The sequence below is a fragment of the Sorex fumeus genome, unplaced genomic scaffold (assembly GCF_029834395.1).
Source record: "Sorex fumeus unplaced genomic scaffold, SorFum_2.1 ptg000008l, whole genome shotgun sequence".
In the NCBI taxonomy this organism is placed as follows: Eukaryota; Metazoa; Chordata; class Mammalia; order Eulipotyphla; family Soricidae; genus Sorex; species Sorex fumeus.
This window is the reverse complement of record NW_026606065.1, coordinates 28,746,450-28,763,563: the sequence shown is the minus strand read 5'-3', so window position 1 is coordinate 28,763,563 and position 17,114 is coordinate 28,746,450. Positions and strand designations below refer to the sequence as shown.

General features: G+C 42.5%; 1 protein-coding gene across 2 annotated transcripts in view; it reads right to left on the bottom strand.

Annotated features, from left to right (window-relative positions):
- Positions 1 to 17,114, bottom strand: part of NALCN (sodium leak channel, non-selective) — a 353,058-nt gene that overhangs the window by 292,916 nt on the left and 43,028 nt on the right. For both annotated transcript variants that reach the window (XM_056109424.1, XM_056109431.1), the window contains exons 4-6: positions 16,786 to 16,869; positions 14,949 to 15,088; positions 14,719 to 14,847 (exon numbers count right to left, since the gene is read on the bottom strand). In XM_056109424.1, the coding sequence (XP_055965399.1) occupies positions 14,719 to 14,847; positions 14,949 to 15,088; positions 16,786 to 16,869 (353 nt within the window). The remainder of the gene's footprint in view (positions 1 to 14,718; positions 14,848 to 14,948; positions 15,089 to 16,785; positions 16,870 to 17,114) is intronic.

The window sequence follows — 17,114 nt, the reverse complement described above, 5'->3', positions numbered from 1 at the left end:
CCCAATTACCTGTTATCTGAGATTTGTGCAGAGGTCAAGGTGATTTCCCAAGTCTTATAAGCCTATTATTTTATTGTAATCATTCCCTTTACATCGGTTTCCTAAATTGGAACCGATCTTAGGAAAGGCTCAGAGCCCTCATCCTAAAGCCAAATTGAAAACTGAGGCTGATTTGGGGATCACATTTCTTATCTTTAATATCTTCCATTCAACTTGCCCGTTTCTTCCCTTGTATAATTTCAGTCCTCGAGAGTCTGAAGGCTCCCTCAGCTGCTTGGGTCTCTGCTCACTCACGGCTGCTTCTCTGGGAAGGGGGCATAAAATGAGGCCCCCATAACCATGCCACTGAACTCTGCACCAGGCTGTTTTCACTCGGGGTGTCCCAGAGTGGAGCGGGTGAAAGCCCTCCCTGCCCAAAGGACCCAGCCCTGGCAGCCAACCTCCACTACCCAACTGCCAACACACTCCAGGCAGTTTTCGGGATGCCCAGACCGAGTCTCACGCATGAATGAAGTCCCATGGAACCCAGGTCATGCAGAACTTTGAGAACTTGGACTCTAGGCTCAATGGGACCTGGGAGCAGAGATCCTCTGCCTGCTTCCCCCAGTCTCAGCGACCCAGGGGTCACACCCATAAGACATTCTCTGTGGGCTCTAGATAATCTCAACAGCCACCCTCCAGAACTCTCGGCTGCGTCTCCTAGAAGGGAGCATAAAGTGAGGCTCTCATAACCATGCCACTGGACTCACGCCAGGCTGTTTTCATTCTGGGCACCTCAGAGTGGGGTGAGTGAGAGCCCTCCTTGCCCAAGGGACCCAGTTCCGGCAGTCAACCTCCACTACCCAACCGCCGCCACACTCTATGCCGCTTTGCAGCGGGCTGTGTGACACATCATAAGACACTTCCTACCCATTTTCCATAATTAGCACACCATATTTGATGGGGTTTAGACAGTAGGCAACAAATATATATATATATATATATATATATATATATATATATCTCAGAGAGCCTGGCAAGCTACCAAGATTATCCCACCTGCCAAAACAGTAACAATAACGATAACAGGTCTCATTCACCGGACCCTGAAAGAGCCTCCAATCTTTGGGAAAGACAAGTAAGGATAGCCGAGATAAGTACCAGGAGGTTCACTCCATGGCTTGGAGGCCAGCTGCACATGCTAGAAGAAAAGGCAGCTCAGATAGAGAAGGGAGCAACCAAGTAAAGGGTGTTGGAAGGATCCTCCCAGGATGGGAGATGCATACTAAAAGTAGACTATAGACTGAACATGATTGCCACTCAATGCCTCTTTTGCAAACCACAGCACCCAAAAGGAGAGAGAAAACAAAAGTGAATGCCTGCCATAGGGGTGGAGTGGGAGGGGTGGATAAGGGTGGGAGGGAGCACTGGAGGTGGAGAATGGGCACTGGTGGAGGGATGGGTACTCAATCACTGTATAACTGAAACCCAAGCACAAAAAATTGTAAGTCTACAACTGTACCACATGGTGTTTCACTAATAAAAATAATTCAAAAAATAAAATAAAATAAATAAAATCTCAGGGCTTGGAGGAATGGAGACATTACTGGCACATGCTTGAGTAAATCTACTCAATGAACAACAGAATGACAGTGATACAGTGATACAGGGAAGTGGGGAGAGGAGGAGAAGGAGGAGGAGGAAGAGGGGGAGGAGGAGGAGGAGGAGGAGGAGGAGGAGGAGGAGGAGGAGGAGGAGGAGGAGGAGGAGGAGGAGGAAAGACAGTGTGGGAAAACTGCTATCAAGAGCAAGTTCTGACTCACGTGTGTCTAAAAACAAACAGAAACCCAAAACAAAACACAGGAGCCTGAAATCAAATAAAGAGGTCTAACCAGACAGTCTTGTGCTCACCAACTTCCTGATACAGAGAAAACTCTGGAAAACCCTTTCCAGCTAGATGGTGGAAATTTGCATGCTCAGTAAATAAACCCCCGACCTTACTTCACTCCCCTCTTTCCAGACAGAAGCAACTTTGGAGAATGCTTTGGTGCTACCACTCCACCGGCACAATCACACCCAACCCCTCATGCATTTCCTCCCCTCGGCAATCTCCCTCAAGAAGAAGGGAAATCTCATTCCAGAAACCATTGTGACTACCTCCCTTGGGAGGTCCCACACCCGTGCTCCAAAGGTGTGCTGTGTCTTGAATAATTCTCTCATCTCTTACCTGCACAGTCTAGTCCTCAAACTCCTTCTCTGACACAGACAAAGAAAGAAACGGGAAGGCAAGAAAATCTCCAGAGACCGCCTGCACAGCAAACTGCCAGCGGCCATTCGGGATGCCCTCTCATCGCTGGGGATTTACTGTCACTTCACATAAACACTCTGCTCGGGCTGTGCCATTTCGTCTCCTGTCCCTGCCTCTTCAGTACCTGGAGACAAGATCCAGCACCCCCACACTAACACCTTCACCACCACCAACACAACTGCCACTGTTATGATTTCCACAATCACCATCACCACAAACATCACCATCACCTCCACTATCACCATCTTTTTCACCATCACCCTACACTCTACCACCTCTTCTACCACCATCACTACTTCCTCCAACAATATCACCACCTCCCTAAGACCATCTCCATCACCTTAACTACCACCCACCCCACCATCCCCACCCCTAACACCATCTCCACCACCAACTTCACCACTTAAGTGTTATCTTGCAGTCTGCATCTCGGTCACAAACAAAGCTCAAAATGCCTCAGCTTTATTTCACACATCCTACGCTTATTCAGTTGGGATTTTGTTAGCTACAAGTGAGCTCATTTAATTACATGTACAGCTCAGGAAATAATGGTTCAATAATTATTCCCTTAGGTTGCATTGCTTTCAGCTCCACCTTTGAACTCTTCATTTAAACCCTAAGGGATAGGTTTAAACTGCAAAATGACTTGATTGAATCAGAAAGGATTTTTTCTTTTCTGTTTTTTTGGAACTGAAGACACATGTTTTTAGTTGATATTTATAGTCCTGCTTTAAGTTCTCTGACCCTTTTGTTTTTTGTTATTGTTTCTTATTTTGAATCATTGTGAGATATAGTTACAGACTTATAAACTTTTGTGATTATATTTCAGTCATAAAATGCCCGAGTACCCATCCCTCCACCAGTGCCCATTATCCATAACCAATGTTCCCAGTATCCCTCCTGCCACCCCCCATCACCCCCCCCCCCCCCCGGCCTCTGTGGCAGGTACATTCCCTCTTACTTTCTCTTTCCTTTTGGGTGGTTGTTATGGTTTGCAATACAGGTAGTAAGTGGCCATCATGTTTGGTCCATTGTCTACTTTCAGTACGTATCTCCCATCCTGAGTGCTAGGCCACCAAGCATTATTGACTTAGTGGTCCCTTCTGTATTCCAGCTGCCCTTCCCCCCAGCATGTGAGGTTGCCTTCCAAGTCGTGCAGTGATCCTCCTGGCCCTAATCTCTACTATCCTTAGACTTTTGGCAGACTTCTCAGATGGCATTCTGTGGAAGCCAAGTGACACATTTTTGCTTAATCTAATGTGCCTCTAAGTTTCTGACTTGGCATTCACAAACTAGAGCAGAGAGATCCAAGGACAGGGGGTTAGTGTCAGGGGAAGGTCTTGGGTTGGATTTTGGGCTCTGACACAGGTTGTGGCAGTTAAATAAATTGCAGTTTCCAAACTCTGTTTCCTCATCTGTGAGCCAGGAAGTGTCATAATAAAAGGAAGCCCGGGTGGGGATTTAGCTAAAAAGACCAAGTGGGCAACTTCCACACAGTGGCTGGCAAGTTGCAAGTCCTCCATAGATGCTATAAATAATGATTCATCATTGGTAAAGGTAAAGGTAAAGGCCCTCCCGTTGATCGTCGATTTGCTCGAGCGGGCCCAGTAACGTCTCCATTGGAGACTTTGTTGTTACTGTGTCTGGCATATCGAATACTCTCGGTAGCTTGCCGGGCTCTCCGAGAGGGGCGGAGGAATCGAACTCGGGTCGGCCATGTTGGCCGCGTGTAAGGCGAACGCCCTACCGTTGTGCTATCGCTCCAATAAGAAAATGCAGCACAATCGTCTGTGAGACCACAAGACAAAGAATTGTCAAGAGGAGAGAAGGAATCTTGGCACATGATGCTGAGAAAATTTCACTCACAAAATTGCCCAACTGCAAGCAGAAACTATGGATCACACAGCTCTTCATTTTCACTGAGAAGGTGAGCTAAAGTTCAGCAAGGGAAAAAGTTTTACCAGTTCATCAAAACTGACAAATGTTTTTCATCTCCAATACTTGAAAAATGGAATGGCAATATCTGAGAAGACACTCTGTCTACATGGGAAAAAAGAAACTCATTTCTCTCTTCAGCTAGGAAATGAGGTTCTGTGACTGGTCCCCCTGGAATGAATTCTAGCTTAGTCATCTGCAACCTGTGTGACTTTCAGTTATCTGGGCCTCAGTTTCCCTATCTGTAAGAAGGCAAGAAATAGAGCTACATCAGGTCTGTGTGAAAGGAATGACTGGACTCTGTGTAAATACATAAACACTTACTTCTTGGGATTCTGTTTCATTAGCCCTAGTTTGAAATCTGGTGCTAGCCAGGTTAACTTCTGGGTAAGGGAGTGAAAACATCAAGTTTCATACTTACAAAATGGAGATTATGATTCTAGCAGATTTGTGGGGATGCTGAATGATTAAATGCGCAATTGTATAACTCCCGAAATAACACTATGAAAAGGTTCGTCACTCATGATTATGAACCATTATATTTACGATTTTATCAACTTATAAACACAATTTTTCCTTTTTGCCTCTTTTTGTGTTTTCTTCTCTATTAGACTTAAGTTCTATTTTTTAATGGCAGACATATTATTTCCAGGTCTTTTTACTTCGGACTTCAGATGCAGCAAACTAGAAACATTTTTTAAATTAACATAAAGGTACTTAATGCTAGATACATATATTAAATGGTTGATTTCTTTGGAACACATACTCTGAAACAACATAGTATGTAAAAAAATGGAAATCAAGAGTTTCAGAATATATATGTGTTTCTTTTATCAGTTTATATGAATCATTTAGGTTTAACTTTAATTTGATAATATTAATAATTTCCATGATTATTTTCTCCTCGGGCTGGAGTGATAGCACAGTGGTAGGACGTTTGCCTTGTGCGCAGCCAGCCTGGTCAAGCCAGGTTCAATTTCTCCACTCCTCTCGGATAGCCTGGCAAACTACCAAGAGTATTCAATATGCCAAACACAGTAACAAGAAGTCTCACAATGGAGGTGTTACTGGGACCACTTGAGCAAATCAATTTTCTCCTCAGATATTCAGGATAGAACAGGAGGCTCTTAGGAATTAGTAGAAATATATTGTGTTCTTACCAGGAAAATCCTAAATACAAACAATGATTCTCCCAGTCATCACCAATGTCCACTCATGTTTAAGTGGGTCTTAACAACTGCTTTTCTTACTCACATTCGGATCTACTTTAAATATCTCGAATTTAATTTTGGAGACCATTTTCAGGCTCTTTAAGTCACTGAAATTGCTCATTTATTTCCACGAGCGACCTCCAGTAGAAAATGGCTTCTTTTTAATTTTGCGTTTGCTTTCTTGGTAATATTCTGAGTCACTGTTTGGGTGACAAATGGAAGACTGGCACCTACAGCTGTCTACCTGCATTCTAACCAGGACCCTGGGACTCCATTGTTAGTAGGCCTACAGGAGTTAAGGTTACAGATGTCAAGATAGCTAAAAGGCTTGAATTAGGGAGATTCTCCTGGGTTATTAAGATGCACTAAACATAATCATATAAATCCATCCAGCACAGTGGAGAATCTTGGGGTTCAGAGGCTCTGGCAGGAAGGCACAGGGATACAAACTTTCTGACATGGAAGAGGCTGGCATTGCCACAGTTTCTCAACTTCCTCTCCTTTCCTCTAGTTCACTTGCTTCCTAAGGTACTGTAAGCAGAGCCTAGGGGCTCCTCTCGTTCCCACAATCCTCTCTCCTTGTGCAATGAAATCTATGTTCACTGTTTTCATCCTCCACCAAGCAGATATATTTTCAGATCTTTTCAACTCCCCATTAGGACTTCCCATTTGGGTACCCTGCATATCTGTCCAACTTTCTATTACCCATACAAACTCCAACTCCTTGGCCAACATTTCCTGTAGAAACAAACAGCACCCCAAAGGCACTATCAACTGAGCTGTACAGTAAGTCTGACCTCTGGTATCACCTTGATATGTCTTCCTCAAGTGTCAAAATGAATCGGTACATTACTCAATATCACCCAGAATATCTTTGAAGTTAATTAAACTCCATGTCCACCTCAACAATAACCATTTTCTAGTTTCCAAATTTGTCATTGTGTATCTATACAATTGGATATATTGGTCATAAAGCAGAAAGAAAGACTTTCCAGAACCCCTCTCAAACTGAAAGTGTGAGGGTAAAATCACGCCATGACAAGCTGCAGCTAACATTAAGTATCATTGAGGCCTCAGTTTCTGTTTCCCCAAAGCAAGGTTTGCAGTTTCTGGTAAACTCCCAGTTGATTAATTTGTCGAGATAAGGAATTGGGCAGTTGGGTCTGGTTGGTCATGAGGGGTCACTGTACCCTCCTTAGAAACTGTTATTAACCATTGTCTAATTGCTGACCATAGTTGTAATAGGGCTGATGCTAAAAATAGATCAGTATATAAATTGCTTCTTAATGGTGAACCCTATATAAACTGCTTGTGATTTGGAATCAGGGTCCAAGTCAAGAATCCACTGCGTTGGATGAGACTTGGACCCTAGCTTGAGCTAGCGACGGCTCGGGATAGTAATAAAAATCCTTTGCTTTTGCATTATCGTGTGTGGAACTGGGTTTCTCCATGACTGGGGATCCGAAACTTGGGCACAACAAAAAGTCCTTTCCTACAGATCTTTAGAAAGGGTTACAAGATTCTGGAAGATCAGGTCCTTTGCCCTGCTGTGTTCTCCATACAGCCCTGTTGGCCACTCCCCAGCTCTTGGTGTGCAGCTTCAACTTCATGATTTTTTCTTCCACATCTTGAAGTTACCTTGCTTTTCATGCCTGGGATTTGAGACATGGACATTTCCTGTTTGGGTGATCATCTCTCTGCTCGTTGGAAGACTTCCCAGCTCAACTGTCCTCCAGTCTCATCTGGAGTAGCCTGTCATCCCTGACATTGCGATGTTTATAGGTAAACTTGCTTATAGGTATAGCAAGTGGTGACCAATTGCTTGGGTAGACATCAGTCTAGAGGCCAGGATGTGAAGAAAACTGAAATCAATAGACTTATTAAAGTGGGTGGCTAGGGGCTGAAGCGATGGCACAGAAGGTAGGGCATTTGCCTTGCATGCGGCTGATCCGGGTTCGATTCCCAGCATCCCATATGGTCCCCCAAACACTGCCAGGAGTAATTCCTGAGTGCTAAAGCCAGGAGTAACCCCTGTGCATCGCTGGGTAGGACCCAAAAAGAAAAAAAAATAAATAAAGTGGGTGGCTTTCTGTAATGTGGTGGGCTTTATCCTCTCCAGCAAGACCCTTTAGAGATATGACAGATTCTTCAAAGAAAAATACTCGTGACGCCCACACGGCCTGGAGACAGGCTGCAGCTCCTAGTTTTGTTAGAATATCCAGTTCGCTGTGCTGTCCTTAAGATCCTGGACTTCGAGTTCCTACAATCATCTGGTAAAGGTAAAGGTAAAGGCCCTCCCGTTGATCGTCGATTTGCTCGAGCGGGCCCAGTAACGTCTCCATTGGAGACTTTGTTGTTACTGTGTCTGGCATATCGAATACTCTCGGTAGCTTGCCGGGCTCTCCGAGAGGGGCGGAGGAATCGAACTCGGGTCGGCCATGTTGGCCGCTTGTAAGGCGAACGCCCTACCCACTGTGCTATCGCTCTAGCCCTAGTATGACTAGAATCATCTGAGTCCTTAAAATAAAACTTTCTTTTTATAAGTACACATTATTGGCTCTATTTCTTTAAAGAACCATGACTTGCTTAATAAAGCAATTCTCTGAATAATTGAATGTCTTTTTCACCATTACTTAAATCAATGGTAAGTAGATTTGTGTATTTAGGCTGTTTATAAAGTAAATACAGAAGAAAGTTCAATAATTGGATCCTGTTGTTTTTATAGAATTGTGCTGTGTGATATCTGAAAATTGGCATAGATGTTTAATTTTTTTTGAAAACCTGGCTTTGGTAGTTTGCCTGGTTTAAAATGAGTACTGGAATCCCTCTGAGCAGTTAATTGTCTTTCAAAAGGCTTTAATTATCACCTGGCATATTTTTTTCTTAATTCTTAACAATCTAACTTATTTACTAATAGCATTGTGTAGGAGCTTGCAAGATAAGAAAATGTATTCTTAACTTGTTGCTAAAATTATTATTATAACAACCCCAAACAAAACCTCAGTCCTTTGGAGTTTTCAGTTTTTATGAATCAAAGCTGATGGCTCAGAAACTGATGTGTGAATGAGAAATCGAGGTCCATCACCTTATTTCAATGAGAAACTGGCCAGTTATCTTGGGAAGGTCACTTTAACCAGCTGATCTACAGATTCTTCATTTGTGAAATGAGAAACTTCTTGACCATCTAAAAAACTGTTCTCAAAAGAATCACACCATACTTTCAGACACAAGACAAAGAAAAGAAATTAGAGCAAATCCATGTGCCCCACTGGGTTCTGATCTTAACTAACACCAAAAGCACTACTACCTCCTGACTGCAGGGTCAAATTCTTTGTTGCATTACTCACAACTTTATCCTCCTCTATTGAAACCAACCGCTGACCCTGCTAACCTTTAGCAATTACTGAAAGTTAGGAACTTAATAATGTACTTACTACTTAATACCCTCTTTTCGGAAACCGCTTTTCCCATTCTTAATGGAGTCATTTAATTTCCCCTACCTACCTATTCATTCAAAATCACATCTTTTTGGAATTGGCATCATCTTGAGTATATACACAACAGGGTAGGAGCAATACTAACAAGGGAGAAGATATTCCCAGTTCAGGAATTTTCCTGCCCCACTATGAGAAAGGGACTAGAGAAGTTACATCTTCTATCATATGGCACAAAGGCGGTGCCACGTAGGGCTGCATGGATGGTGGGAACTTGGAAAGCTTTCTACTGGGGTGATGAATGCCTCAAGTCACTTCCAGGAATAATCTATATACATTAACTTGGAGCCAAAGAGACAGTGTTTCTTTTCTGTGTATATTAATTTAGTTGCCAAATGTTCCTAAAATAATAGAAGGGCACACCTCTATTTAGTCCTACAGATCGAGGTACACACACACATGCACACATGAACACATACACACACACACACACACACACACACACACACACACACCATGTTGGTGCCAGGGAAAAGAGTAAACTTAGCGCTGGATGCCTGAGCTTGTGGTTTGGAGGGTGGACAGGAAAGCAAGGTCCATTCTCTTCTGAAAACTGAGAGACGGTGTGTGTGTGTGTGTGTGTGTGTGTGTGTGTGTGTGTGTGTGTGTGGATGCCTGAGCTTGTAGTTTGGAGGGTGGACAGGAAAGCAAGGTCCATTCTCTTCTGAAAACTGAGAGGTGTGTGTGTGTGTGTGTGTGTGTGTGTGTGTGTGTGTTGCCCGGAGACCTGCTCGGGTGTTTGTGCCTTTGGATCCCTAGACTCATCTGGCTTTGATTCTCTCATTCAGGATTAACACAAAGCACCTGTGAATTGGTCAGTGCTAACACTGGTTGCTTATCCCACCCTGGAATTTGCAGAGATGAAACTATTGATTTTTGAACACTTTTAATTGCGCTGGCTGGAATTGAAGGAATGCAGAAGACAGGCAAAAAAAAATAATTAAAATAAAAAGGTAAATTTCACAAATTTCTTAATATGTTAGGAAGTACTTGTCCCCTTATTATTGAGCAAAGTATTTTAGTATGATTTTTCCACCACCACTCATCATTCACTCCTGAGTGGCGAGATAAGCAATGCCATCAAAAAATGAACACACTAGGCAAAATTCCCCCCACCCCTTTTTTCGCCAAGGAAGTAGCATGAAGAAAAGTAGTCCTTCGAGTTACCTTATTCCACTGTGCTTGGGGCTTGCTCCTGGCACTGCACTCAAGAATTACTCCTGGCAATGCTTGGGGAACCATATGGGATGCTGGGGATTGAACCTGGTTTGCACGTGCAGGGCAAGCATCCTGCCCATTGAACTCTCTCTCCAGCCCCCCCAGGGGTTATTTTTTAAGAATTCACAAGGCAAAATCCATCTTCTGATCTCTAACACAGCACTGAAGTTTTCATGTGAAATGAAGATTTTTAAACCACTGATTTCTTACCTGGAGAATGGAGATGCATATATCAGCCCTGCCTAGGTACATGAATCCACAGATGGATCTTGGCATCTCTGCTTCTAGAAAATGCCCCAGATTTCTCTATGCCCCAGATGTCTCTAACAGGGTTCCCCTCCCAGAAACAATTTCTCCACATTTTCTATCAGGACAAAGCAGGGGGCGGGCTGAGTCTGAGATAACAAACAATGTCATACGGTATTTGAGATTTCAACGTGACCCCATGTGTGGTTTTAACAGAGGCAATGACAGTGCATGGGTCTGTGGGTTGCTGAGTAGGAAGCAGTTCCCAACTTGTTCACAAGTTCAAGGACATTACTTTGGGGCCCTAAGCTGGAGTGATGTTTTGGCCATGCACTTTTTGCTATGCATTCATCTGCCCCATTTGGAAGTTGCTTCCTAAGCTTATATCTGCCTTCAATACACTGTCACTGAAGACAAAGCAACCGTTCTATTCAACTCTTCTACACAAATGTGTGCTGAAGGTCATTTCAGACACTGATCAATGCAATAAACCGTCAAAAAACATAGGTAGCAGAGTTAGGGAGAAATGAGTTTAAACCCTGTATCTACCATGTAGAAGTTGCTTCATATTTAAAAATAAAATTCAATTTCCATATTTTGTTCTAGTCATTGCTTAGTGGTATTCTATAAAATACCAACAAATATTAGAACATGTCTTAGCTAGGGCAATGAGGGGAAGGGCAGATTGCATCCTGGGTTTTTTTTGGGGGGGGGGGTTAACTCCCAGCGATGTTCAGGGGCTATTCCTGGCTCTGCACTCAGGAATTATATCTGGCGGTGCTTGGGGGACCATATGGGATGCCAGGGATCGAACCCAGGTCGGCCACGTGCTAGGCAAATGCCCTACCCGCTGTGCTATCGCTCGGTTCCCTGGGTTGTTTGTTTTTTTTTTTAAGGTGAAAAAGATGCCCAGAAAATAATGTTCAAGAGGCAGGACTTTTCTGGGCATGTCTGAGGTGTGGTACCCTATCTGTGGGTCTTAAAGCAAAGGGCTTGACCAGCAGGAACATCTACTCGAGAGCACACCTGAATCTTGCTTCTGGATAGTACACGTTTATAGATACAGCATTTGCACTAACAGTTTTTCTCATTATCTCACTCTCAGGATTGTTTCATTATTGAGACTAACCTATGAATAAATTTTTCTCCATTCTGGGGAATGATTATAAGGTGTTAGGAAAGTCTACATCTCTTCTATTCCGTGTGCTGGTTCAGGCTTGCATGCTCCTCTTTCAGCTCCAAGGGGGAGTTCTGCCCTCCTGTTTGGCACCTATTTCTGTCACAGGCCATTGGGCAGCTCAACTTTCTTTTGAGTAGGACCTGCTGTCGGTCAGTCAAATCTCATGTCGTGTATGATAGCTGCCCTTGGTTGCAGACTCATTGACAGAGAAGAATCCAGGAAGGCTAGTAAGGAAAAGATTCCCTTCTCTGTACTTTGGAGAAAAATGAGTCCCATATACAAGCAGAACCACACATATTGAGTCGCTTCCTTATTCATGGACTAGACATATTCAATCCAGGGATAAACTGAGAGGAAATATAGATTTCTAAACAGACATATTCCCCATCTCTTGAGAATGCATATAAATAAATCAATGCAACCAAAATGGGAATAATTGGGGCCAGAGTGATAGTACAGTGGGTAAGGCATTTGCCTTGCATGTGGCCAACGCAGGTTTGATTCCTGGCATCCAACATGGTACCCCACTAGGAGTGATTCCTGAGTGCAGAGTCAGGAGTAATCCCTGAACATTGACAGATGAGACTCAAAAAGCCAAAAAAAATGGGAATAGTTGTTCAAGGACAATGATGAAGAGAACTGAGTAACAGCAATTGGCAACTCCTATTGCTGGGCAAGGAACCATTGCGTTGCCCTTTTAATATCTGACTGAGAAACGTTAATGGGAAATGCCAGGTCCAGACAGAATAAAGGGAGTAGAATAGGTGGATTGCTTTTTAATTGGATTGTTTATGTGTTTTATCTGGATCTTGAAGACGTGGAGTTCTGAGAAGAAATTAATGCCTGGGTTGGAAAACTAATTGCAAAATGGTATCGTCAGATTTTTCTGCCTGTGAATGGAATGTTAAAACTCATTAAAACCTGGACTGAAAAGCAAAAGAAAATGGCCTAAAGGATCGGTCCCCTGAAAGAATCACCAAACTCATTATGTACATAGTTGCCGCATGAGTGCTGAGCGGCTAGTTCAGGTACATTCTTCTCACGGAGTGAATTAAGAGACACAGAAAACTGAGGTGAAATCTAGGAATGCAAAGATAATGGTAGTAGCAGATATAGACCATCAGGGAAGAAGGAAGAGCAGCCTTGCCCGCCAAATGAGGACTGGGCCGCATTGCTAAGGGCCCTCGTGGTCAGCTCCCCCTGGGAGCCAGGAGCCAGGGCTCATAGTCAGAATAGAAGGGGCCTTTCTATACTTGTGCCAAAGACATCCACTTCTCAGCCCTGACAGTCATCTGTAGCCCTTGAGGATACAAATCAAGAGCCTTGAGTTCAGAAGGGCCCACACACTGCCCCTACCCACCCCCACTTGTGTGGAAGTTCAGTGTGCCAGCCAGATGCCCGGTCCACCTGTATTCACAAGTCTCAGGCTTCTTGTGTTGTGACTCTACTGTATTTTTTGGGGGATGGCAGTTGGGGTCACACTGGAAGTCCAGGGATTGTTCCTGTCTCTACACTCAGGTATGGGTCCTGGAAACCATATGTGGTACCAGGAAACCATATGGCTCAGGAAACCATATGTGGTACCAGGGAGCAAACCCAAGTCTGTTGTATGAAAAAAAGCCCCTGGACCACTGTCCCTTCTCTCTGGCCCATGACTATTTGTAATAAAGCAATGTTAAACCCTGGCTGCTAGAACACGCTCCCTTATTTATGTAGAAACCTCCCCTATTTCATCTCTCTCTCTCTCTCTCTCTCTCTCTCTCTCTCTCTCTCTCTCTCTCTCTCTCTCTCTCCCCCCCCCCTCAGTTCCTGCCCACACCATGTCTTTCTAAATCTTCATATTCATTCATGGAACCATCTAGAGATATTCTACAGCCTACAAACATATACTTGGGAGGAAAAATACAAACTACCTCCAGTTTCCTTCTACACATTAGTTTCTTTCCCACACAGTCAGTTCTTTCTTAGTTTCCCTCAACTTGCCTGCCCTGTGTATAAACATTCCCTTTCTTCTGCTGTTGGCATCACTTTTTAAAAAAATTTCCTCGACTACTTCTCCCGTCACACTACACAACTTCTCCTCATTCTCTTCATTTCTTCCTCTTGATCCATTTCCCAATGGTCATCTGTCTAAACAGACTTCAGGAAACAGTTACTTTGGACGGGTTCAGAGCTAGGAGGCTGGGGACAGGAAATGAGAAGGGAATCTTCTTCACCTTTTCCTTTGGCTATCCTCACCATGAATAGGAAAACAGCAAGTGGGCAGGGCTGGGGAAGTGGGCGGGGATATTGCTGGGAATCCCAGAGGGCTTGATGTGGAATATGGCTCCTGGCATCTCTCCTTTTTCCATTACAAATCACTGCATATTTTAGATGAAAGAAACCACGGAGAGGTCGGAGTGATAGTCCAGCAGGTAGAGTGCTGGTCTTGCATGCAGCTGACTTGGGTTTGATCCTGGGCACCCTTTACCCAGGAGTAATCCCCAAGCACAGTCAGTTGTTGCCTCCAAATAAAAATAAACAGAAAGAAACCATGGAAAAATCCATATATGGGCTCATGAGAAGAAAATATATAGATATATTACAATATGTCAAAACCTAAGAAAGACCCTAAAAGCTAGAAGGAGGAAGATTCAGGAATAGAAGAAAATGGTGGTACAAATGGGGTCAGGGTGGTGGGGATGTGGGGAGAGAGAGACTCAGTCCCCCAGAGGCCAAAAGCTTGAGTGCTAACATCTTCAGGGAGTCCAGAAGTGGAAAAGAAAGTGCTCTGGTGGTCTTATGTTAGCTCAATTCACTTTCAAAATACTGAGGAAGATTTCTAATTACACACTGAGCATCTGCTTAATGAATGTTCCCACATGGCTGGCTGGTTGTTTTACTCTATGTATGGTAAGGTTTAAAGAAGCAGGAAAAAATATATAGACATATATCTCTCAATGTATACATTTGCATTTCAACTAATACATATGTATTCTAGTTTATACATATGTATTTAAATTATATATATTTATACATACACACATATATAAATATATAATGCATATATACATATATATTTTAACTTCGATGCAGAATTTTTCCCCTAGGAATTACAGAAACATCCTTGTTAATCAATCACCTAAATGGAGGGGCTGATGAACTTACCCACGTCTTGTGTCATTTACAACACAGTGAAAGGTAAATGGTCCAAACATCTGAACTCCTAAAATTCCATAGAGAAGTAGAAAGAAAAGTAGAAAAATGGAAACACTCCATATTTGTTCTCCTGATCGCCTAGGGGGAAACAAAAATAGGTGTAACAGGTGAAAGGAACCAAAAATGTTCATGAACGTTTTTCCCTTAATGCATTTTGTTTTTTAAAAGGAGTTGCTTACTTTAAAATGTTTGTAATCCGGGTTCTCGGAAGTTCAAACCGGAAGTAAATCCGAAATGCTCGGATCATAATTAGTGGCCGTGGGATCCGCAGCATCCCCCAAGGTGACATCTGGTCAACAATATCGGCGATCTCAAATACCTGGGAGGGAGAGGGAGGGCACAAGTTTAGGGCTGCACGGAGCGGGCACTGACCGGCTCCTATGCTATTCTCCATTTTTTTTTTGCCTATTTTCAAGCTATCATAAGAAAAACAAACACATGAATAAAAGAGCCATGCTCTTGTTCATTTCCTGCATCATCCCCCAGGACACAGATGTCTTCTTTATTTATTTATTTAAAGTTTTTTTTATTTTTATTAGTGAGACATCATGACATACAGTTGTAGACTTACAAATTTTTGTGCTTGGGTTTCAGTTATACAATGATCAAATACCCATCCCTTCACCAGTGCCCATTTCCCACCACCACTGATCCCAGTGTCCCTCCCACCCCCATCCTCCCCATTCCACCCTGCCTCTGTGGCAGGGCATTCTCTTTTATTCTCTCTCTCTTATTGGGTGTTGTGGTTTGCAAAAGAGGCAATGGGTGGCAATCATGTTTGGTCTATAGTCTACTTTCAGCATGCTTCTCTCATCCTGGGAGGATCCTCCCAACACCCTTTATTTGGTGTTCCCTTCTCTATCTGAGCTCCCTTTTCCCTTAGCATGTGTGGTTGGCCTCCAAGCCATGGAGTATGGAGCTGTCGTCTTTGATCACAAAAACAAACCCGACTTACATGATGGAGTAGGAACGTTAAGTCAATGTTCTTTGGTGGAATGTTTAAATTTCTAAGATGTAAAATAATGGAGAGAGGGCAACAAGTCTTAGGAAAAATATGGAAAAGAACTGTACCAAGCAAGTAATCCTGAGCTGTCAAGTTACTAAAGCGCAAGTGTGCAGAAGAACTCGGGTTATGAGAGAGAAGCACACAGGAACCCATGGCATTGCAATAACATCTCAAGTTGGACCCTGAATTTACTTGTTTATTATTTTTTGTTTTGTTTCGGGGGTCACACCCCAGCTGTGCTCCAGGCTGGCTCCTGGCTCTGTGCTAGGGATCATTCCTGTTGGGGTGCACAGTTGTGCTTATACTCTAGATGTAGTGTTGGGGATTGAGTTGGGGATCAAGTTGAGGATCGAACCCAGATCTCAGCTATGTGCAAGGCATGCATCTTACCAGTGGTACTCTCTCCAAATCCTGAATTTTTAAAAATGAGACTACAGTATCTTCACTGAATTAAATTTTAAAAAATCCTGAACAATGCATGAAAATGAATTATATTATTTCCCAGTCAAATTTCCTTTATTTATGTATTTTTGATATATGCTCCCCATTCATAGTAAGGCATTTTATGTCTAAAACACAGTAATCTAACTGGACAATACATATCTCAACATAATTATACATAAATGTTTTAATAAGATTTAATCACATAAGACAATAGAATTTGAATCTTCAATTTTTATTCTATAAATACAGAAATTTTTCCAGTTTATATAAACTTCTTTCTTTCACTTTAATAAATTATTTGTATATTTGTTTAGTAAATAATTTTCTATTTTAGTAAATAATTTCCTCATAATACCAATTTTCATTTCTAAGAAAAATTCACAAATGTGACTAACAACAGCAAAAATATTACAATTGGATTTTTAATCTATAAAATTTGAAAAAGCATAAGGGGAAATTACACAAACATTTGATATGGATTTTTTAAATTACTCTAGTTCCATTCTCAATACAAAGTAATGCCCAGTTTGAAAGTTCCCCCTTATAATTAAAAAGTTTGTAATTACCTGCAACACCAATGAAACCCAAAGGCAAAAGACCATAAATCCATCAAAAACGCACCAGCGGTCCTTGACATAGGAACTATCCCCCTAAAAATAGAATTTACAAGGCATTATGAGACAAAATGAATACTTTCTACAAACACCTATGAAAGGAAGAGTTTTGTGTTTGGTAAAAGTTGCCTATGACTTTGATGTTCTGACTACAGTCTTTCTAAAAGAGTACTTTTATTCTTTTAAATTAATTAATTTCTCTTAGAGGCTCCCAAACAGTGCTCAGGGATTTCTGAGATCACTTCTGGTGATTTTCTTTTTTTTATTTTTGGTTATGGGGT